The 24,713-nt window shown below is 38.5% G+C and overlaps 1 protein-coding gene and 1 long non-coding RNA gene across 4 annotated transcripts in view; one reads left to right on the plus strand and one right to left on the minus strand.

Annotated features, from left to right (window-relative positions):
• LOC135287494 (uncharacterized) overlaps window positions 1-24,713 on the plus strand; it is a 39,894-nt gene that overhangs the window by 9,530 nt on the left and 5,651 nt on the right. The window lies entirely within an intron of this gene.
• Window positions 1,950-18,604, minus strand: NPVF (neuropeptide VF precursor). 3 transcript variants are annotated; one of them, XM_064400792.1, is made up of 4 exons: window positions 18,467-18,604; window positions 5,482-5,551; window positions 3,307-3,679; window positions 2,051-2,425 (listed from the first exon to the last, which is right to left on the minus strand). In XM_064400792.1, exons 1-4 carry the CDS (start codon window positions 18,490-18,492, stop codon window positions 2,418-2,420), a joined length of 477 nt encoding a protein of 158 aa, XP_064256862.1. In that variant the 5' UTR covers window positions 18,493-18,604; the 3' UTR covers window positions 2,051-2,417. The 3 variants fall into 3 exon arrangements, with proteins under 3 accessions (XP_064256852.1, XP_064256862.1, XP_064256855.1); XM_064400785.1 differs by having other exon boundaries at window positions 5,482-5,579; window positions 18,467-18,582; XM_064400782.1 differs by lacking the exon at window positions 18,467-18,604 and having other exon boundaries at window positions 1,950-2,425; window positions 5,482-5,681.

The following is a 24,713-nucleotide window of genomic DNA, read 5'->3' on the forward strand; positions in this document are numbered from 1 at the left end:
ATTCCCAAGTTGGGCTCCTTTTGAGGGTAAACCAAAAGTGTCACTTTACACTCCACTAAATCTATGTAAATGATATATGGAAATCAACCCCATGATGAGCCTTTGGACTTATAAATTAATCAGTACATTGTCAGCTGTCTTCTCTATAAGCTTAAGTCAGAACTTAAAATAAGCCTGATGGGTTTTTTTTTTCATGGAGGCTTTAATAATAGGCATAAATATTACTTGTATGGCAAGGAAGGCTGGGAGCTCCTGAACCCTACAAGAATTCATGCCAGGAAGTCCCAATAGTCAATTGATTTACTTGTGTCCTTTTCTTGCTTTTTCTGAATTCATGAATAATATCTCTGTGTGGATAATAAATAATCCAGTGAGTGATAGCTAGAGCAATGTATGTTGCCTGTTGTGCCCCTTCTCCTCCTGTTGCACTATCCAGTGATTGTTTTCTTGGCTCATGTGCTCTCAAGCCAAACAGAAATTTTGCACAGCACAGCATAATTTCTGCTTTATGTACTTTTCAGCTAGCAGTTCCCCTGTTAAGGGAAAATAAATCAATAGCCACCTCCTGTATCCATGCTATGAAGCTTGCTGTAAGAGGACAACTTAATTGTAACCTGCTGCTGGGCCGGTGTTTAGGCTTCTGCTTTCCTCCCACAGCAGCTCTCATTAATGCCAATAGATGTGTACCCTGTCTCTGTTGCTAGGGGATAGGTGCCTTAAAAAGGCAGCTTCTATTGCTGCTCGGGGATTCTCACAAATCTTGTTTCCTTTTGGTTCACATGATGTGCAGTGAGGTTTGCAGGACCAGAAACACAGCTCAAGGTCCAGGGCATTTCCTTCTGCTGTCCATTTGACTGTAAATCACTTAAACATTCTGGTTTTCTTGACTGACACCTGTTCATGGTGGTAGGCAATGGCAAGACTTCTACTTCATAGCCTGGATCTTTGACTTTCCCCACACACAGTTTGTTGACCAGTGTCCTTCAGCATGGACTTGGCTGATGTAGCCAAGTGTTATACTGCAAAAGAGGTCTTTCAACAGCACTTGCTAGGTAAGTGTTTTCTGAGGCTCAGAGAAAAACCCAAAATTGGTTTGGCACTCTTACATTCAGAAAGTGTAAGCTCACTGGTTTTTATCTGTTTAGAATTTCCTATTTCTTTGTTATTTCAGGTATGAGTGAGTAGAGAGAATAGATATTCTCAGGAATATAGTCTGATTCCTTTGGATTGAATTAGATTTAGCAGACACAGGTTGAATAGTGTTGTGCTTCCTGTAGCCTCATGAACTTTGTGGAGGAATGGCAACTCAGCCTGTCTCATCTGTGAATTAACCTGATCAATTTGATAGGGTTTTTTAACAGGTTCTTGTAAATATATGTGGAATGTAAGGAGATCTGGTTATTGGTTTTTCAGCATAAAGACTAAGACAAGAGACAGGAGAAGTAATAAACTCTCAGACTGCCAAACCTTGCGGAAGAGGAGGCAACAGGACAGTAGCAATGAGCAGAACTCCAAGACCTTCTTGATGGGACTTGAACAGAGCCACTCAATGCCTTGAGGAGGTTCAGCCAGACACTGCATGGACGCTGTGCATGGACACTGGTGAACACACATATGGGTGTGTGTGATCTGATAGCAACCCTCACACCAGGCTAGCTGGACAGTAGAGTGAGTGCTCTGATTGCCAGCAACTGAGGAGCCAAAGGGACCTGGAGGTCTGAGGGACAGGAGCTGGAGAGAGACAGGCTGTCTGCTCCAAGCTATTGAACAGACTGAGCATCCAAGGGCTGCTGATGAAGGTGCCCGTTTGTGTGTGTGATTCCAATGTCAGTTTAAAGCTGGACTAGCTGGTGAGCTGAAGAAGAGGTGTAGGAGCCAGCTGCCAGAGACACAAGTTGCCTTTCAGATTTATATCTAAGATGACCCATAAAAAACAGGAAAAGTGTTTACTCAATGCTTGATTTTCTCTAGCTGCTCATGACACAAAGGCTACCAGCAGTTTTGATCCTGCTTCTCATTGTTATTATTCATATCATAGGCTTCTTTTTATTTGAACCATGCAACTTTATTAATTTTATGCTTTTTAAAATTCTTCTTTAAATACTGTAAATTATACAGCCATTGTTCTGAAATTCAGTTTTACAACCAATAGGACATAAGTAGCGCAAAAATAAATAGAATTTATATTTGACCACCACTGAAGCAAAATACCACAACAATCACTACAATTATCATTGCCTTATATGTCAAGGGTTTGTACAGAAAAAAATACATTATGCATACGTGAAGGCAGGTTTGCATTTCAATTCACATTTCCTTTTCATGATCTTTCATTTTGAAAACACATTGCAGCTTTTCCAAGTCTTTCAGATTCTGTCTTCATAATTTCATTCCAGTATTAATGTAACTGTTAGAATTCATATGCCTAAAAATACCAGACAAATAAAACAAAAGCTGTTATAATTAGGTGAGACAGTGAGAAAGGAATGAAAGGAATCATATTAAATGAGAGAGAACCTTGGCTTCTAATATATCCATTATCTTTTCTGGCCTGAACTTCTACTTTATGCATGTGTCAGATGGAGGTCAGGGGTAGGCAACTCAAACTTGGTTACAAGACAACTGAGTAGTTCCAGTAAAGCAGCAGTTATGATAAGAAGGACTGTTGTTGAAGAGCTGGTTTAAATGAGTCTTAGTAATAGGAAATAGTTTTTCTATGCTGAAAAAAATTCTGAGATGTCACAAAAATTTTTCCATGGTAATATGGAATGAAAAATCAAAATCTCAAATATTATCTCAGGAAGAAAATATGAAAAAAATAGGATTAGGTGAGAAAAAATAATTTTCAGAACACTGTGGTTCAGCTTGGAATTTTGTCTTTTTTAAACTCTAATTTGCATAAATTTAGAAAATGGAAGAGTAATTTTTAGGTAAGTTTTATTGTGCTGGAATGGGATATTTTAATGATTCTGAACCTTTTTCACCAAAGCTATGACTTTTCAAAATGAAACCTGATCTAAAAAAGCATCAAATCTAATCCTGTCATATGAACATTTTCAGATTTCGCTATTTGGCATTAAAAAAGATTTTATAAAAAAAGATTTAAAAAGATTTTATAAAAAGTTTTTCTACTACTTTTGATGAGGCTTTTTGATTTGATGAAATGCAATCTTTCTTTAGGCAAATTGAACTCATATTGAAGTGCTTAGGAATATTCCTAGAGGAATTCTAGCAATATTTAACCATTGCTAACCTATGATTTAATATGCATTTTGTTATGTGTCTTGAACACTTGTGTAGCGTTACCTGGTTCAGATTCCTCAATGTCTTGAGGCAGATTGACAGCCAGTGACTTCCCAAATCTCTGTGGCAAATTTAGAAGTGATTGACTGGAACCTTTAACAAGTGAAGATCTCCCAAGCCTGTGTGATACCTTTGGAGCATGATTAAGTATGTTCTCTCCAAAAGCTCTTCCAAATCTCAGGGGTAAATTAGAAAATGGTTTAATGCTTCTTTCTTCTGGATAATTTCTTCCAAATCTAAGAGGTAAATTAGCAACTGAATTTGGCATCTTGCTTGCTGTAAAATGGTTCATTTTAATGATGTCTTTTGTTCCCCAGTCTTCCATGTCTTCAAAATTGAGGCTCCTCTGCTTTTCTTCCAAAATATTATCTTTAATCTAAAGAAAAATATTTTTAGAAAGGATATGATCATTTTATAAGGCATTACTCCAGCTACCAATGACACAAAGTATTAAATTTCATACCTCCTTAGAAAGCTGCTGGGTAGTGCTCTTATTTTTTTGAATATGTAATGTTTTTTAGTTCTCTTTGCTAAACTCCATTGTAATGTGAGCTCCTTCATATGGATTACTTCATATGCTGACATTGTCCTGCTTACCTTTTCAGAGCTCTGACCACAAGGACATATTTCTATATCAGGGTCAGTAAAAGGTTCAGCTCAAATGGTGGCAGTGGAAATATTTCTGGGCACAGGTGTCAGTACCTGTGCATTCAGTTAAGATAGGACAGCAGCTGCTGTCAGGTCCACATTTGTTTGTATCACCACCTGAAGTTCTGTGGAGTGGAAGATGCTGAACACATTTTGTGACTTCACACAGACCCAGACTCTTACTCATCTGGTCTGGATGAACAGGGGGGGACCAAGACACCTGAAGGTGTGGCTCATTTCTTCCTCAGCACTGGGTGGATGCTTTGGACCCAGTATCCATCCAGGCTATCAGGGAAGTGAACGGAAAGGTTTTAGGTCAAGTTCACATCATGCCTGTTCTGGACTTGCAGCATAGAAGTTGCCCTGAGCTTTAAATGGCTTCGGTCCTCCACTAGCCCACAAAATACACTTGGAGCTCCTGGGCCCCTAATTTTTGTGCAGCCAGCACCAAACACACTTTCTGTATCTATGCTTCATTCAGTGAAGAGCTGAGCCTAGTATATTACCTGTCTCATGATGTATAGGGCAGCTGTTTCCTGAAAAAGAGCTTTATCAGTATGACCCTTCTAATAGAGCAGTGTTCTTCTCTCAGCATATTGAGAAAAATTTACTTTTGTGACAAAAATAAGTTTCCAGAACTTACCAGCAAAAATGTACAAATATGGATTTAAATTTCAGTCAAAGATACAAATGCTACTAATCATAATTTCACTTCCTTATCCCTATTTGTCTTCCCTGTGAGTTTCTCCAGTTACTGGCAGAGAACAGAAATGAACCATTCTAGTTCATACTTCATGATTTAAGCTTTAAATAAACTATCCCTCTGATTGCACCTGCACACTGCTTCTGGAAGTACAAAAAAGATAGTGAGCTAAAGTCCAGAGGATTTAACTAGCATAATTGAATTTGTATTTTGTTTTCAAGGATGTTTATTATACCTATGATGATAAGTCAAAAAGAGAGGTTGACTCCCATTTCCTAGGGAGCATTTGCAGGGAAGACATGAAAAATAATGCAGCTGAAGTGTGCAAATTTCATTTGGCACCTATTGAGACATAATAAATGTGCAACCCTGCAAAGAAATTTTTATAGGCAATTTCCAGAGTAAAATTTTAAGACCATTAAGTATATTAGATTTAAAATGTTCTCTGTTTATCATTATTCTTTGAGTATTACAAGCATGCCTTTATTAATTTTGGATTAATAATCTGTCTGTTATGTGCATAAAACACCTGACAGGAATGTTAATTGAGGATTCACTGTGTAAGTAAGAAACATTTCAGAAAATGTTGCAGCCTAATCACAAAGCTGTACTGCAAGAAAATTGAAACATGAGTTGATTTACACAGTATGTATGTTTGAGCAAAGGAATTTCTTGAAAATTCTTTTGACATGTTTTTTTCATACTGCTGGTGCTGTAATGCTGAATGCTGTGGAATGGGTTTAGGACAGTCTGTGCCAAAACACCCAGCGTGCTCAGGATCTGACCCACAGTTCCCCCCAAAAAAGTCATAGTAATACAGATCTTACCTCATAATATTTATCATCATTGTCTTCTCTGCTCTGCAGCCTGGACTTCATTGGTTCATTTAGGCACATGCTGTTTGATGTGAGAGAGACAACTGTAGCTAAAGCAAACAGAATAAACTTCTTGGATAAAATGACTTTCATTTTTTTGAAGTGAAACACACTTAGAGAGCTCAGAATCTGTACAGAAAATAAAACTGCCATCTTTTTATATAAGCAGAAAACAAAACAAAATGCTTTCACCATGACATCAGTCTCTAAAGCTCCAACTCCCAGTATTAATTAGGGAAATAATTTGAATATATTGGAAGAATGTTGGGAATTTCTTTTCTGAAGCTGCTTAGACAACACAACTCCTTGTTAGGGACTCACTAACTTTACAAATATTTTCTTCTGGTGAAGTATGTCATAATTAGCTAATTTTGAGAGCCACAACAGCAGAGATGTACAATAGCCACAATGCTCCATCACTAGTAGACAAAATCACCTTGTTTCTTTCTTTTGTATTGGTGTCCTCAGAAGGACTATGAAAGGAAGCTTTCCCCATGTAAGCATTGTTCTGCTTAAACAATTATTTTGGACCACAGAATGCTTGTTTATAATTACGTACACATAGGAACATTTATCCCATTACAATCTGGTGCTGTGAATTGGAGTTTTTGATCAGATCCTAAGAGATGTTATGCATCAACATAATCTATTGACGTACATAATGTCTATGCTCTAAATTTGACATATTAATTTGCATTCAGAATGGGTTAGGTACATGCTTTTAAAATCCATAAGGTAACATTTAGAAATTAAGGTTATTTTACATCTACATTTTTCAGGCCAAATTTCCAGCAGTGGTTTTTAATCTGCCACTTAGGTGAACACAGTGAAAGCACTGGACTGCCCATGCATGTTCTGTCCCAGAAGGAGATTCAGGATGCAGAATAAACCTACCCTTAAAGCACACATTGAATTGGTTGCTAGATAGGCTGGTGAGCCAGGCTAATATTAGACAAAAAGCATATCGTGTTGTTCTTCCATTTATTATTCCTAAATTCTTGAAGTGATTTAAATTAGTACTTAAAATCAGCCCCATATGGAGGAAATTTGATTGCTCGCATTAAGTGCTCACACTGAAAACTGGACTCCAGGCATGTTATTTTGCAATTCAACACCAGAGCAGTAAAATGTTCATTCCATCACATTACTAGCAGTGCTGTCCCAAGAGAACATGTTTTATGCTCTGGGCAGAATGGATAGGATGGACTGTTTATCTATTGACAGTATGTTACTGTCTTTGCTGCACAGTGAAGCTGAAGGATTTGCAACTAATCTCATTTTTTAATTAAGTTGGCTGTTTTGATGGGTGCATGGGCTGCAGTCATTTCTACCTTAGATTCTCTGAGACTGAGATCCTGAAAGCCATAAGCAGCCTTCAGAAGGAAATCCCATTGACAGAACTGGAAGTGAAAAGGGGACAGTTTCTCTTAGATGAACTTCCCCAGGTGGAGAGGGTGTCAAAGATTCTGCTCATTTTTTATGTGACAAAGACCATCAAATTGCTAAAATAGATGAGAATGGTATCAGTAAGATAATTAGGAGCTCCTGTGAGAAAAGAGTGTATTTTAATAATTTACTGGCTTTTGTATGTCACTTTGCTGTTGCACAGTTACATTTACATTTACATTTTTACATTTACATTTTTGTACTGCTTGTTTTTTTGTGATGTGCAATCCTTCTGGCCCTGTCTGACAGCAGAAAAGGTTGGGTTCAAAGACCATAGAACCATAGATGGTTTTGAGTTGAAAGGGACCTTAGAGATCATCTAGTTCCAACCCCCTCTGCCATAGCTGGGGGTGCTTTCCCCTAGATCAGGTTTCTTTGAGCCCCATCCAAGCTGGCCATTCCCTTCCAGGGATGGGACATCCACAGCTTTTCTTGGCAACATGTTCAAGAGTCTCACCACCCTCACAGTGAAGAATTTCTTCCCCATATCTAATCCAAATCCACTCTCTTTTAAGTTTAAAGATACTCCCCCTTGTTCTTTCACTATAGGCCCTTGTAAAAGTCTCTTTCCAGCTTTCTTGCAGGTTCCCTTTAGGTACTGAAAGATGGTTAAGGTCTCCCTGGAGCCTTCCCTTCTCCAGGCTGAACAAATCAAACTGTCTCAGCTGCCTTCATAGGAAAGGTTTTCCAGCCCTCTGATCATCTTCATTGCTATCCTCTGGACCCACTCCAACAGGCCTTTGTCCTTATTATGTCAGTGGGCCCAGAGCTGGATGCCATAATTCTGGTGGAATCTCATGAGAATGGAGTAGAGGGGCAGAGTCACCTCTCTCACCTCCTGGCCACACTTCTTTTGATGCAACCCAGGTTATGATGGGATTTCTGGGATGCAAGATCCCTTTTCTGGCGTATGTGGTGGGAATAAGCACAGTTCTGTGTAGTCTCAAGGGGCAGTGGTTCCCCTTGCATTCTCTGAGACTGTTCTACAAGGTGCTTTAGAGTGGGATGTGGTAGATAGGGAGGGAAAAGATACCAGTAGTGATTATGAAGAGGGCTTGTATGAGCACACATAAACCATGTATGCAGGAAATAAGAATGCTTGATGATGCATTTGTGAGAATGCCTTGGTAAGAGCCCTCTTCACAGAGTAGGTGACTTGTCTTCTGTTTCTAAATAATATTCATGGCAGGGAAATGGTATTATGGGGATACCAAAATTTTGGTATTTGCAAATCTGAGCCAAATTCTTTGGAAAACAGAGAGACTAAAATGACAATGGAGAAGACCTCTAGAAGGAGCCCATGTCCCCTTAGTGCTCTGGCAGGTCAGGGGCAGTGTGGTAGTCACATCTTCTTTGAACAGGGAGAGACTTAATTCTCTCCCAGGATTTTCCTGGGAAAACTCTGCGAGAAAGATCAGACAAAGAAGAAAAACAATTCTTATCTTTACTTGCTGTATCTGTTGTTTGGCACATGTGGAATGTATTATGGAGATTGTTTACCAAAAGAGATTTCTTAATTGGATACTAATAATGGTGATTTTGACTGATTGACCAGTTAGGTCAAAGCTGTGTCATGACTGTCTGTAAGAATCACAAATTTTTCTTCAGTATAGTATAGTGGAGTATAGTATAGTATAGTATAGTATAAGTATAGTGCAGTATTAGTATAGTTTTTGGTATAATACAGTATAGCTTAAAGAAGCATTTGATCAAGGCTTCTGCAATCATGGAGTCAAAGCTCTTTATTCTCTGCCTGGGGGACCACTGCCACAATAGGGCAGCAATTGTCTCTTTTCATCAAGGGCTGAATGTGAATTCTTGACTCTCTGGAGCCTTATGTTAGTGGGCTTCAATCTGTGGGAGTAGACAGATTTTCCAAGTTCCTTTACTTTATGGTAACAATAAAGACATACAATAACAATAAAGAATGCAATTCATACTCTAATATCTATCTATCTAATATGGTTATTTACTGCTGGGCCTTCCTTTTATCTAGCTGCTGCTTTATGAACCTCTCTTGATCAATGATCTTGCAATTAACTCTGTGAAAATATTTGCCTTCTAAATTAAATAGTGTTTGATAGGTCCAAAAATTCTCTCTTATATTGTTTGCTAAGAATACAAATGGTGCTTTTCCTGGACAGGAAAATAAAATGTATTGCTGTTGCCCACACCAAATCAGGCTCTCTTGCCATTCAGCTTGTCTTTGTATGTTGATTTTCTAATCAACATAAAGTGAAATTTTCAGGTGTTTTGTAGGCCAGGCAGTCGGGGAGTTGTGTGTCTTTGTACTTTATAATGATTTAATTTGCCTTTGATGGCTCTACAGCAGGAACTCTTTGGAATTTCAAGTCAAAAAATTGCAGTGATTGTTCATTACCTTCCTGAGGAAGAATTTGTCAGACCCTACTGCTCAAGTACCAGAATGGATAACATGAGTGCTCTTCATCAATGTGATCATGACTTCAGCAGCAGCATTAGCTGGCCCAGCTGACTTCCAGCTGAGGCATCCTGTCATGATCAATTAAAATTATTTATTGGCAGAGGGAAGACACATTTGTTGGTGACACGTTGTGTTGTAGAAGTGGGATGTTTATTCTTTAATTGCTTCTGCTTGATCCACAAAGGGATCAAGGTACATGGAGGGGAAACAGCTCTGGGTGTTGTTGAAAATAATTTTTGAGTTCTTAGCCTCTGGTCCCATGCTTGTTTTTTTCTTGCCATCTTACATCAATTGTCAGCCAAGCTGTTCAGAGGATTTTAACATAACTGGACTTTTGTTTTTAAACTTCCCCAGTTCAGTAGGAATGAGCTGTGCCATCTACATGTGAAACAAGCCTCACAGGCAATGACAATTTAGGTGTTTTCTCAATGGTGCATGCTAGAGACCAGAGCAAGGTAGTGTTTGCTTCTGGTTTCACCTTCATTTAATGTAGGTAGGCACATTTTGGCACATAGGTAGGAGCATTTTGGCTTAGTGGTATAGGAGTAATGTGGATCTTATCTGTGACAAGTTAATGGATATCTACTTTAAAAATTTGACATTAATACATAATTAGTAGTCATGGCAAAAGTAGCTCAATTTCACAAGCAACTCCATGCACAGTTATTTGATCCCAGTGAAAGAACAAGTTTTAATATTGCTCTGTCTTCACATGAGAATATACTGATAAATTCTTATCCATTATTAACAACATATTGTGTGAAAATTGCATGTTATATGACTCATGACACCAATAAGCATCTGTGCATTTCCATAATAATAAATCATTCATAATATATTCATTTTGCCATTATGTATTATATGACCTATCCGATGGCTCATTTTGAAGTAAGAAGATCTAAAAATTTGTAACTCCTTTCATTGGCAAGCAATTCCATTCATTTTTCACCTGCTCCTGTGGCATGCAGGGGGTTGTGTTTGCTTTGCTGTGTTGTGCGTCATTTCTGGTGAACAATGCAGGGAGTATTTGCCTGGAATATGTTGGACTCCAAGCAGATAAATATACCTCCACTTCCCTCAGTACACTGACTCTGTATGCAGATGTGGACCTGGTGTCCCTCTCATACTGATAATAAATATTTCAGTGGTCAGGGGAACCAGTGAAGCTTGCTTTCCCATAACTTAGTGATTGAATATTAAATGACAGTGGGTAATCTCTGAGGTCCAGTAAGGATTAACCTTACTGTAGGATGTTCCTGTGAGCAGTGTCTCTATCCTCTCTTGCTATGCCTGTTATTTCAGAGAGACTTTTCCCTGCCAAATTTGACTCAATTTGACTGCTAGACTTGAAAGTTATCAAGGGTGACTGACAGACACACGCTTATGCACAGACAAACAGACTTGCCACATTTCGTTAGAAAACCAATACCAAAATCAGGAATGGCTCTGCTGAAATTCCACAGGTATAAAGCCTCAACATCTGTAAATTTACCATGGACACAGTGATAATTTTGGTCTTTATTAATGAGGCATTAGCTCAGCTTTTGGGGTTTTACAGAATAGGAGAACCTACTCTACTGTGAAAGAATAGGAGAACTTACTCCACTGTTAAAGCCCCATTCTCTGTGTACTGTAGCTTGCTATGGAAAAAATAAGATTTATGAAAAAGCCCTCTCTGATTTGCACAATCTGACCTTTAGTTTTAAGCCACATTTTCCCCTACATGTATCTCTGAGCTTTCCTATTAGTTGGGTGGTAATAAACTGAGGACAAATGCGTACAAATATCAAGGTACAAGTAATCTCATTTATAGGTTAACCCCTATGAATTAGTCACCACTGTTAGAAGATATTTCCCCGCTTGATTCCATGAATACAGACTATAGATGTGTAATTTTACATTTTAATTTTTTTTTCCTTGAGCTTTTGGAGCAGCAGGACGGCATGAGAGACAATGAGAAGCTTGAGCTGTTATGGTAACAAGCTGAAAATGACTTTGTCTTCTTGGTAAATAAGGTGTGAACAATAATTGCAGATTAGACAGGTTCTTCAATTATACATTTGCATTAATAATAGAATAAACATGTTTTCAATAACATTTGAGATATAAATATCTTCCTTTTTACTAACTACTCTGCAGAGTGTAATACCATACTTACCAATCTACTCTAGCTTGTAGCACTCTTGCCTATTCTTGTCTATTAAAAATTTAACCCTTTTACCATACATTATTAAAAGTGCTTTGGTTGGCTGCAAATCAAGAAAGACTTCATAAAGTCTTACAAGAACAAGTAATCTGATTAAATATAGAGTCCACAGGCAGCAATGGAAAGTGCATGAGCAAAAAATACAACATTAAATTATGCCTTAAAAACTCCTTCAGGACTTTAAAACATCATTAGTAGATTTTATTCAAGTTAACTATTAACCAAGGGACTCCTAATAGATTCATTATTCCATGTTTTCCCTTCACTTTTCAGTTTGGAACTTGTGCTAGTAAGAGATACAAATACCTTCATTCCTTGTTCTCCCCTTTTTCAGAATGTTTTTTTCCTCAGAAATATTATACTCTTTTAATAGTTCCTCTGTGTCTTGTATATAAACATAGGAGTTTGAAGATTAAATTATATATTAGTTGAATTGGGGGTTGCAGGGATTGATTTTCACTCTAGGGGAAAATGTAAACCATTTAGGAGAGGAAAAATATGAAGAGAGAACACCTATGTTTTGTGGAGTAAGAAAAAGACTACAAGCACTTTTCTGACAAAGCTGGAGAAGCAGGTCCAGCTAAATGGAGCAAGTTTCCTGCCAGAGCCACCTCCCAGGAAGAAGGTCAGGGGCTTCTCAGCTGGTTGTAATAGGGCTGGGGAAGGGAGGTACAACTTGATGGAAAAGAGACAAGATTAACAGTGCAGACAGTGGCCCAATTATTGCCAATTCTGTGAAGCTTTTTTGACACTTGGACTGGATATTGCTGGACAGTTTGGCTGCTTTAGCACTGAAATCCTTAATGGTCCTGTGAAAAAAAATAAGTCATTTTTCATCCCTACTTTCTCTCTTTCTTAATAATTTTTTAATTGTACTTCCCTCTTCATCTGAAATACAGAGGACAGATTCTTGTGAAGATTTGATCCTTATGATGTGACTCAGAAAGTTTCTGGGGGAAGACAGGGAATGGTAAGGTGCAAGCCAGTGCTGGATGTTTTACTGTTCATCTGTGATACCTCAGGGAATTTGAATGAGGAAAGCCCTTGAAGAAATAAATACGGGGGGGAAAAAGCACTGAGAAGACAAATCCAGAATCTGAATACAGGATGGGACATGCCATTTTCAAATAAAAGGATCTAGAGGAAAACACCAGGATTACTCAGGTTTAATTGCCATGCTAGTTTAGGGCCCATGTGTACTGAAACAGCTGTCTTCAACCTCACTCTGTTTTGAAGGAGAAAGCTTTAAAACTGTTACACAGGGGTCCCTAATTAATTAAATAATCTTATGAGGTGGAAGGGACCCATAAGGACCACTGAGTCCAACTCCTGGCCCTGTGGAGGATGCACTAAGACTCATACCATGTGCCTGAGAGCATTGTCTAAACCTTTATGAGTAAAAAACATTTATTGGTCCTTCTAGGAGTAATCAGTGGTGTCCAGCATTTCTGGGATGGGGTGACAATTGCCTGGAAGTGTCACTTAAATTCTTGACATATCAGCTTGCACATCAGGAGCTTTTAATAGAATACTCAAATTTCAAAAATCAAAATTCCTCAAAATCCTTATCAAATGCCAAGTCAGTTCATTTTGCTACTCAGTTTCCTGAACCTTGCACAGATTTTCTAAAAAGACAAAACCAAGGAGTTTTAGTCCCGAAAGCAAAGGAGTTGTGGTGGTTGTTGCTGCATTGCAAGGGAAGTGCTAGGAACAATGAGAGCTGTGTGTGGTGCCAGGGCAGCAAAAGAATCAGAGGCAGAAAGCACAGGAGGAGAAGAGCAAATCTGGACAGTCTGTGCAGGATGTTGACCCAAAGCTTAGTTCCTTGCTCTTGAGTATAAGAACTAAGTACATTTTGAGTTATAGGGCTATAATTCCATTGCTGCATTGTGGTGACTGTATAAGGCCACTTGAGCTCTGCTCTTATAGTTTATGATTTCACCACAATCCCCTGGTGGAATTACAGCCCTGTAATTTTTTACAGTAGTGAGCTGCTTATTTTCCTGATTACAACAGTACATCACTGGAGAAGTTGGTAATGGTCACCTAGTCCTATCATATAGTCCCTTATACTCTTGCATTTGTTTTTGAAGCAAAAATTAAAATTGTTCTTTAGGAGCAGGCTGACAGGTACAGAGGAAGGAAGCTCCTTTTCTGCCTCTTGATCTCTTTAAGGATTGTTTAGTTTAACAGCAATTGGCCAAATGCAGGAGAGCATAATGATTGCGAATTTCACATCTCTGTGTGACAAACAGCTGTAAGACTCCTACTTCCACATATTTTCCTGTCTCTTTCTTGCCCTCCTGCTGTATATTAATTTCTCAATTAAAGCTCATCCCACCAGCCCCTTGCACAGGATGTCACCATAATGGAAGGCTGAGGAGAGGTCAGTGTGGATTGCCACAGGTGGATGCCAGGACTAAGGAAGAAACAGTTCTTGGGCTTGATCCCACCCTAGCACCATGCCACAGACTTTGGTCCAGAACAGATGGACGTAACCATTAATTTGATTAGTTATGAGTTCGGAAGGGAGATAGTCACAGCAAAAGGGGATGGGCACAGTAGGCAGGTAATTGAAGTGTCATATGCTTGTCTGCTGCAGCATCACAGCCATATTCTGCTCCACAGGTAATGGTGCCAATTACTTACTGCACATAAATGAATAGAAGCATTTAACAATCAGCACAGTTGGCCAATCTGCCCATTGTACCCTGAGTACTGAGAAAGAAGGCATCACAAACTTGGCAACAGTTCTGGGGAGCTGCTTAGGAGAGTTAAGTGTTTGAATAGAGAGGTAGGGGATACCCAGAAGCTTTTGATTTTGATGGAAGTACTGACCTTGGCATTTAGAAAAACTCAGTGTCTCTGTTGACATCTTTCAGTACAACTTTCAGTGATTCTCTGGCATGTCAAAAAGCATGTCTGTGGCCAAAAAGAGCCAAACCTATCTCCACATGCAGACTAATGGGTGTACAATAGACATGACTGCAGGACTGTGATTTCAGATGAATATGAATTATTGAAAAGGTGTTTCCTTACAAATACAGAATTATCACTAATTCTAATCTAGAAAATTACCATTGTAGTGTCATAGGACCAGTTACATGTGGAGACTCCTTTGTTTCTTTTTGTTGTAAACAACAAAGTGCTGGATGTGACACATGATAATCATTCTTTCTCTTGAGTCTGGGATGTGAAGAAGTATACTAAGAAATCTATTTTGATATCTGCTTTGCCAAGACTCCTAAGATTAGACATTTGCTTTGAGAAAAAGTTGACACATCCACTTCCTTGACACTGAGTCTACTGATTTAGAACATAAGCTGTTATTTTCAGGGCATATTTTAATTGAACTATAGATAAAAAAACCTCAGATGCCTAGATGTTATGAAGTGGGTTGTAGGTGGTGCCCTCCAAGCACTGGTCAATACAATACATGCTGCAATTTCAGGTGAGGCATTTTTAGTAAGATTTTAATACAGTCTATCATTGGTTAGTCTATGGTAGTTCTTAAAACAGCTCAGAATTTTCTATATTTTGTTTATTTGTAGATGTTCATTATCGATATAATATCTAAATTATGCTCTTACACAATTTGGCCACCTTCTTCCATAGGGCACACACTGCTCTTTGCAAATAGAAGGAAAGAGAAAAGCCATGCAGGATTTATTCAGTAGTGTCTCCATTTAACCACATGGGGGCATGAGATATTTATTTAAGAGAGCTTTTAGGCATATGACTGGGAAATATGAGGAAAGGAAGCTTTCCTGGTAAACTGAAATCAAAATTGTCACTTGCTTTTTCAGATCTTTGTTTGCAATCAAAATACTTACTAAACTGTTATTGCAAATGACATTAACATAGAATATAGTAGCAAATAAAAATATAGCATGGACAGGAAAGAATATGAAAACAGGTTTTAAATATCCCCATTAGTCAAGCTGGCCTCTTATTAAATATATTTTTATGATGCTATTCTGGGGCGTCTGTGAGCAAAATCTGAAATCTTCCATGCAACACTGCATGTCTGACTTAAATAGCCTCAATATTTATATTAAATGAGAAGGAGGCTGCTCTGAAATATAGCAACCTACATCTGGAGTAAATCCATTTCATTAATTGCCTAGATTACATTAATTTTTGTCATTCACTTGCAAGATGAGTACTCTGCTCTATGCATTACAGCCCAGATCCAGCAAAACACATGAAATCATAGCTAATGATGCTGAGTGCTTGGATAATTCTCCTTGAGCACATGCCTTAAGCTGAGTATGTATTGAAATGCATTCCAACACAGAAAAAGTAGCACAATCAAACCTTTAATTAGTTTTAAAATGGAATTCAAAATGCAATGCAATTCTTTGCACTTTACATTGAAAAAAAATGCATGCTTTGAGACTCTCTTGGGACAGACATGACTAAACCTATTTATCCACTTTGGTTTCTGAAAGCAAGGAATGCTTATTGTTTTCTGCTGCTTTTCTCCCCTAAATTTATTTTGCTCAGTTTGTTTACAGCAGAATATTTATATGACTATTTCCAAGACTGTTTTTGAATGGATTTTTTTTTAAATTTATAAGATAATTCACACATTTTGTTGGTATTTAAAAGGCTGGAATATTTTTGTTTCTGTTCTTCTGGTTTTAAATCAAAGCAAAAATGAGCAGCACTAACACTGTATAAGCAAGTGCTCACAGTACCTGAAAGCTTGTTTCTTTTCAAAATTATTAGAAAATCAGAATTTTGTTCTGCACATTTCTGATTCAGATATTTAATTCTCACACAGGTCAAAGGAGCTGTAAATCTAGGTCTCGTATTTTTGAGCCATTTTGTGCTTTCCATTCTGCAGCATTCAGCATGTGCCTTTGACATATTGATGTCTGTCTAAACAAGATTGCTGCACCCAGGTGAATTCCAAGTCTGAGAGGGAATGCTGTCCTCTTCTTCCTCTCAGAGTGAAGAAACTGAGAAAAGGACCCTGAATTCAATCCACACTTCACCAAAACTTGGAGTATTTCTTTTTCTTAGCTTTGTATAAACCCATCTTTGTGGTAAATATATTTCTACAGAAAATCTAAATATTGTCCAGAGTCAGAAGACAGAGGCAAAACTATTTCTGATGATAATGTAGGTTGTACAGCACAGCAGAATTTATTCTAGCAGACTACAGCTGTTGGGTACCTTTTCCTAAGCTATAAAATCTTCTTATGTCAATGCCTGGGCTTGGATCCATTCAGTTTGCTCCAGCAGTTTTTGCATTTTTAAGTGCTCTATAGAAGCTTGCCTAAAAGTCCTTCCCAGAAAATGCTGAAATAACTTGAGCCTGCTGATCCACTTGTACCACAAAGGAGCTGGCATGTCTCTTGGCTGTGTTCTCAGAGTTAAAACACAAGCATATGAGAGGAATTGTGACAAGCAGAGGATGAGTCCACATTGCACCCCTACCCTGGCAAAATGTGACGCTAACTGTGCATTTTCTGTCCCCAAAATAGTCTGTAGCAGGTTTGACTGCATTTCTTTTATGTTCACTAAAGTGTCTGCTCCTTGCTAGCAATGCAGCACTTGTGTGTATTAATCTCTAAAGCTATCAGCTCATCTCTACTCTCTAAAATGAATGAGGCAATGAACATGGTGTCAGATGTTGTTTTCCAGTAAGCTCTTCTGCTCCACTAATGCATCAAATATATTTGAATTTACTAGTCACATAACTTTTTATGGAACACTATTAAGCCAATTTGGTTGATAACCACTGTAACCTTTTTAGTAAGTAACAGCATAGTGAGGTCACTATTCCTGGATGTGGTTTGCTGTATCATGCACTATGTTCTGATGCCATGATATCCTTGTATGAAGCAGGAGAGCACAGTTAGTTGGTTTTGTTTGTGGGGTTTTTTTTTAAAGATTGCTTGTTTTTAAATCGAGAACTGATTAGAGAGAATGATTCAATACTGCTTTTCCTCAAAAGCAACATAGTCTTGGGAAAGGATCAAACAGTCCCTCTAAGCTGGTTACCACCTTCCTGACTTCATGTTGTTTTTAAATGAAACATCTGACACATTTTCCAGCTGGGATGTTATTTTGTTCTTCTTGACAAAGCAATTCAAAATTCACTGAAAAACAAGCTGAATGGAAGAGGGATTTTTTTTTTCCCATAGACATCTGTAGCTTTTTTCCAAAGCTGATGTGATCTTTCATCTGGACAAGAAAGGCTTTGATCCAAACGCTAAGATCCCCATATCTCGCAGTTAATTGGTGTTAGTGAGGTAGGTTTGACAGTCCTTAACACAGTCTGTGGAATTCTTTACTGTGTTAAGACCTGTCTATTGTGGCTCAGTCAGCTCAAAGCCATCAGCTTTCTCTTGTTTGACTTTTGTCCCACTGGGGATGGTTACAGGTTTTATGTGCTTTCATTATTTTCTCTTGTAAAAACCACTGAATGCCAACAAAGCAAAACACTTGTGAAACTGAACAAAAACAATGTCTTACAGACATTCCTGTAACCTTTGGTTTTCACACAAACTCACAGATAAGAGAGGAGGAGAGGGAGATTGCATTAAAAATTGAGCTCTTCATTTTTTAATAACTTGCTTGCTTTTGGGGGTGATTGTGTCTGTAATACATTTGTTATTTGATCATCCTGTAATATATTTATTAATTGAAACAATAGAAGCAAGCATCATAGCTTGTACCATGTGTATATGAGTTAGGCACTGTGCATAATAATGTATTATTCCCTAAAGAAAAATGCTCATTTTAAAAATCCATATTTTAATGTGATTAATTGAAACAAAATCTGTGCCCTTCCTTCATGTTAGGACACAGCAGAATAAAGAAAATCTTACCTTCTCCACTGTGTAGCATGTGGCATTGAGGGCAATAACTTGGCAAAGAGCTCTTACTGTATGGGGCTTTTTCACAAGCTCCTGTGTTAATGTAGACTGTACACAGTGAATGGACACAGCCTCACAGCCACACTGTTATTGGAATTAGAGAGGAGACAGGAAAGAAATGCATAAAATTAATTTCCTTTTCTGGTTCAAGGGCACTACAAAAACCCCTGTCACTTCTCCCTTAGGGTGCACATGGAGAACTCCATGTTCCTGTACTGAGACTTCAAGAAATATTAGAACTAAAAAGGAAAGGAACACTGATAATTACAATAACAGAGCATTAATATTATACCTAAAGAGCCCTTAGATTTCCTGGATAGATAGTCCAGCTTTCTACAGATTAAAAACTTGATGCTTTGTAATCCATTCTTTTTCCAATGGAGCTTTTCCTCTCAGACAGTCTAACAATTACAGTTATTCAGTTAAACTTCATATTTGAAAAAATATGTACCCAAAAATATGTAATTTTTTTTCCTTACCACAACTATTAATCTCATAAATTATATTATGCTTTTGCTTAGACCCTACTCACTTCTTTACCTTTGCAACTATAACAAAGCTACAACTTCACCAGAAAATGCAACTTCTTCCCTTGTCTGTGAGGTGGTGGGAGTGAACATACCCTCATGAAAAACCATTGGTGAAAAGTATTCCTAAGTATGTGATTCAATCAAATACTATCAGAACATGCAGCTCTCATATTCCTGAGGAACTCTGGGCAGTGATAATTTGCCAGCTATTCTCTAAGGTACAGCAAGCAATGTAATAGAGAACAATTCCCATTTCAGTATCATGCTGAGCTGTTGCAGCGTTGTTTTGGATGCTGGCAGACAAACCAAAAGCTATTGACCACAGCGGTGCTGAAAAGTCTCTGACTCCAAATTACCTCAACATTCCAGAAGTACATTTTGGAAAGAGTGGAGGATCATTGTGGAGTGTTTATTGTCTGTTAAGCTAGAGGGTAAGCTTATTCAGGTCCTGATACCTGATCATCAGAGCATAATATGAATTTCAATATTGAAAATATTAAAGATGAAAGTAGAGATTCCTCATCCACCAGTCATAAAAAGCACAAAGCAAAAATCATTATTAGCTGATATGTTTGAGAAACTATGCGACAGCTATGACCTTGCAGCTGTTATTGATCTTGGCAGTTAGAGGTTTAATATTGATTAGAAACTGATATACCACTGACATGAACATATCCATTTCTTTCTGAATATATGCCTCATCTTTTTTCTTCAGGTTCATCTCTAGAGCAAAGATCTCAAAGTTCAATGAACTACTCAATAGTAGCTTCTGCATCCCACAATTATTTTTTTTTTAGCGCAGACTATTTCTAAAAGTTGATTGGAAGGCAGTGCCTTTGAACTATAGTGATTGTGGATATCTGCAGAGGATAAGGCTTGATCTTAAACAGGAAGCTCAGGTTTGCAGGAAATAAAGGAAGAAAAATTAAATGAGGCTGCAAAAAAAGATTTTTTACATTGATGAAAAAAATCCAACTCACCATTGTAAATAGGAAGAGAAGGCAGCATATAAATGGAGATACAGACTTATGATTGGTTTTTCTGATCAGGGCCAAGACAGAAAACTGTTAAAAGAGCTAGTCCTATGCTCAGTGTAGAAGAGATATTTCAGGATAAAAACTCTTTTCAAGAGTAATGCTGACGTGCCCACACTGTAACTATCTGTGACAAATGTGCCGGAGGACAATGAGATTGTTCAGATGTGGATGACTTGCAGGTTTTGAGGAGAAGGGGAGAGACAAATCGATCTAGTGGCTGGCTCCTTAGGTGAGCAGGTCACATAGCCCATGCTGGGACAACACACATGACCCTGTGTGTGCTGTACCTCAGAGGGCTTGGCCTGCCACAGTCTGACCTGTTGTCCACACCAGCAGCTTCTGCCTCCTGTGGGATGGAGCACGTGTCTCTGTATGTGAGATTTGCAGCCTTCAAACAGCCATGCCCAGGCTGCTCCAAGGGCTTCATGGTTTTTTGAAACAGCCACAGACTGCCATTTTTAGAAGTCATGGTTGCAAATGAAGGACATGAGAATCATTACTCCAGTCTTGCAGCTGTGAGAGGCTGCTCCAGATTCTGAAGAAGAAAACATACATAACCAAGTGCATTAAGCAGCCACTCATTTTTGGACTGGGGATTTTTGTTTGTTTGATTGTGTTTAAGAGATCCAATAATTTATTTTTAGCACAGTAGTGTGTAACTTTTCCATTAGATGACTTCTTTAGGAAAGTGTAACAAATGTAGTGATTATTGTCTGGTGTCCTGAGACAAGTGCCTGGCTGTGTCCATATCACTACTGAAATCTGAAACCAATGAGAGATTTGGGCCAGTTGTTAAGCTACATACATAAAATCTCCTACATGAGCTTAGGCTATTTCACATGTTTAAGCACCTAGGGTTGATTCAAAGCGACTGATGGAATAACCAGGCTTTATGCATTAGACATGAAAGGCATTTGAACAAATTCCAGTTCGGCATTTATGTCTGGCATTTTCAAGATTTACTCTTATCTCACTTCCTTTCAAGAAAATTGGGATTGTGCTTTACCCAGCTTTTCAAGCATTTCCAGATAAATACCTTCAGAGAAAAGAAATCTGGCTGAAGAATGTACTTGCTTCCTTTACTTATTCACAATTTCAAACAAACCCAGGCAGCTTTTTATTTTTAACCTCTTCAGGGCTGAATGTGTCAGAAAGTTCAGTCACAGTCCAAGGAGTTCCATTTACTTCATGTTAACATTTTGGATTGGCATGGATGTAATCTCATTAGGGTATCCTTGGAGATTGACACATGGAGGGAAGTAGCTTCTATTGTTTACTTGTACTATATGTTGGGATAATCTGCGAAGCCCTAGTGGAGTTGTAACTCTGAACATGCTGATCAGAAGCATTAAGGAAATTAACATAAAGCTCTATTAATGGCTTAAGGGAATCTGACTAAACAAACAAGGCCACACTGAGCAATAAATGTGAGTCTCAGACTGCACGACTTTCCTCATAACTGCTCTAATTAATTGCTACAAAAGATTAATTTTATAATACAGCATGCATATCAAAGGGAATAGCTTCATGATTTAAGTGTTACGTGTCTCCCTGGGAGATTCAGGTTCAGTTCTTCATGCAGCTGTTGTCAGCCTTCCAAAATCTAATAGCTAAAATGAATTTCTTGGATTTTACTGCTGGAGTTTCTATGGAATGAAGACCTCAGACCTTCTTCCGCTGAAGTCAGTGGCAGGTTGCTATTAATTTCAGTGGAAGCAGAAGCAGGTACACGACTATTAAAACAAAATTCTGCTTTGAAATTGTTTGCACTTTTTCATAAATTTAAAACTGGAAAGCTGCCAGTATAAAACCATGTTATCACACACAGAATATCCTTGCCAAGACCCTGCTTTCCAGTAGTGGTTCAGCTATACGTGGTGACGTGAGCTCTGTACACCTCCTTTACAAGCTGGATGCATAATTAACTGAAATTGATTGCATTGGTTTCTGAATCACGATGTGGCAGAATTGTGATTTAGTGTGTTTGGAAATGCAGCAGAGCTAGGCTATAAAATTTCTTGTGAAATATGTTAGAGGAGATGACTGTAATATACTGCCTTTGCATGACCTCTTCTTCGGTCAGTAGTTAAATTCTGTCCTGTCCAGAAAAAAGCGAGGTGGAGTTCCTTGAAGGAGTTTGAACCCAGTGTGTGCTTTCTTTTTGGACTGAAGCAAAGGACATCCATGACACTTTTTTATGTGCTGCTCTAATGCTGTATATTAACCTGTATATAGAAGTCCATACTGGAAATTTCAGGTTAGAAGACAGAGCAGTTGTCTAAGAGCTCAGGAACAGAGGACAGGACTCATACCAGATAAAAATATTTTCTTCCAATCTAGTTATCTTTCTGAGGTGGTTGCCTTCATGATCCAGAGAGAAAAATATGCACTTTTCAAGTGCAATTCCTCTGACCTCAAGACTTGCATTTTAGAAGGTGGATGGCACCCAGACTGTCTGACTAACTCTAATTTTGGTTCTATGAATCCCAGCTGCAACCAATCTGTTGCTTGAAATAGCTGCCAGTGTTGTCTTTCAGTGCCACAACTGAGCTTGTGGTATCTATATGAATGGTTTAAGTGACAGCAAACGTAAGACAACATGGCTTTGATTAGTCCCAGTGAAGAGGGTGAAGCCAAGTCACAGAATTTTATATTTGCATGGCCATGCACATAGGAAGTGTGCTGATAGCTCAGCTGATGTGTGATACCCCAACTGTACATCTGAGCCCAAAGGGTCATCAGCCAGGCTTGTTAATCACCTCAGTGAAGAACTGTCAAGCAGAACAATGGCCCTCTACTTGTAGATTTTGGCTGAAGCTGTTATTTGATGGTTGGCCTGATCTTTCCTCTCCAAAAACTTGTGAATGGAATCCAATAATTATTCTTGGTTTATTTTGACAAGTGTTTCCTTTGCTTCCCCCTCACTTAATATTTGTCTACATGAGCCAAGTTGGAGGCTTATGTTTTAAAGAAAATGAATGGTGAAATAAGACTCTGCATTCAGAATAAGCAGCCTAACTAGGTGACCTGATTTTTAAAAATGCCAATTGCCCAGAAAAGACTTCCAGCCCTAGAGACCATTAAAAAAATCTTAGCTTTGTAACTGTTATTACAATTATTATTTATGGTATGTATTGCAGTAGTACTCTGGCAGCACACAAAGACCCATTGTGTGAGGCACTGTACGACCACAGAGACTAAAGTTACACAGATTAAAATTCCAACTGCCTGTTCCATGGTGGAAACAAACTCAGACTATGCACACCTCGCTCAGCCACCCCCTCCTTGGAAAATATCTGTCAGCTATTCAAATGCTCTACTTTTTAAATGAATTGGTCAGCCAGTAGCCCTTGCAGGGCAGAAGAGGAGCCAGGAAGCTTTGTCCTGTGCGCCCCAAAATTTCTGAGACTCCTCTGAACACTGGTTAAGGGCCCTCTCTGCTGGTCTCCATCCCTGGGCATGTCACAGGCACTCAGTATGAGCCCAGCCAGTTTTCTCCATGCAGCACTAATGGCTTTGGCAAAAGTGACAGGTCCCCTTATTTGTGGCTGTTTCTGTGCCTTTCACGCCCAATCAAAAATGTTTACAAAGGTGCAGTCAGGGAATGAAGGAGAGGGGAGCAGAAGAAAAGAAATCCAATTTTGTTTGGAAACACTTTCAGAGCTTAATTAGTAAAAGGGGGGGGGGGTGGGAAGGGGGGCTGAACAGGTGGTGTATTATTCTGCCAGGGATCCTCAAAAGCGAGGGAGTGCATATTGTTAGTTTTCTGCAGAATGAAAAATGAGAAGGTCGACAGTACCTGGGTACCTAAGAGCAGGTGAGCTGCTGAAGTAAGGTCAGAGTTATGCATACATAGGCACTCAAAAAATCTGCATAGAAAAAAAATTCCCTTTTACCCACAGGGGGACAGATCCCAGCTCCACATCGGAGATTTACATGGATTCATATTCATTACATTAGCAGTAGCCACATTTAGCAGAGATTCCCAAAGGAACAGGAAAATGATGGCCTCGAAGAAAGCTGCCACATTTCAAACTCTCCAGCTGTGCCTTGCCACCATTGCTGCATTCCACTGCCAAATGCAGTAATTTATGAATTTGTCTTTTTTATCTGAAAAAAATGTTAATTTACAGAATGAAGAGAAGAATAGGAAAGCACTAACATGCCTGGAAAAGAAATGTCTGTATTTTCCTTTAACTGCTTTATAACTATTTCTCTGATGCTGTAAATGTTATTTGTGTTCATAAGGTCATTATTATTTTGCATTAGATGCTTGAAAGAAAGCAGGGGTGCCAGCAGACAGAGCATTCCAGCTTACAAAAAATCATTCTAAAGACATGGTAGCCCAGCAAGACTACCACAGAGTTTGAAAACATAGAGAATGAATTATGAAAAGTAATTATTTTTTGCTTTGTTTATTTAAGTACTGAGCATGGGCCATAAAAGTATAATAGATATTGCAGTTGTTTCAAAAAAGCTATTTTATGTTGCATTGGATGGAACTACATACATGTACATCTGTTCTGGTAGGGCAGACCAGGACTTATACTTTTTTATTATTAAATTATTAGTAGAGTAAAGCAAAGCTTTGTCATTTGTCTGACACCAAAAGGAAAAGAAGATTATTCCTAA

The sequence above is a fragment of the Passer domesticus genome, chromosome 1 (assembly GCF_036417665.1).
Source record: "Passer domesticus isolate bPasDom1 chromosome 1, bPasDom1.hap1, whole genome shotgun sequence".
NCBI lineage: Eukaryota > Metazoa > Chordata > Aves > Passeriformes > Passeridae > Passer > Passer domesticus.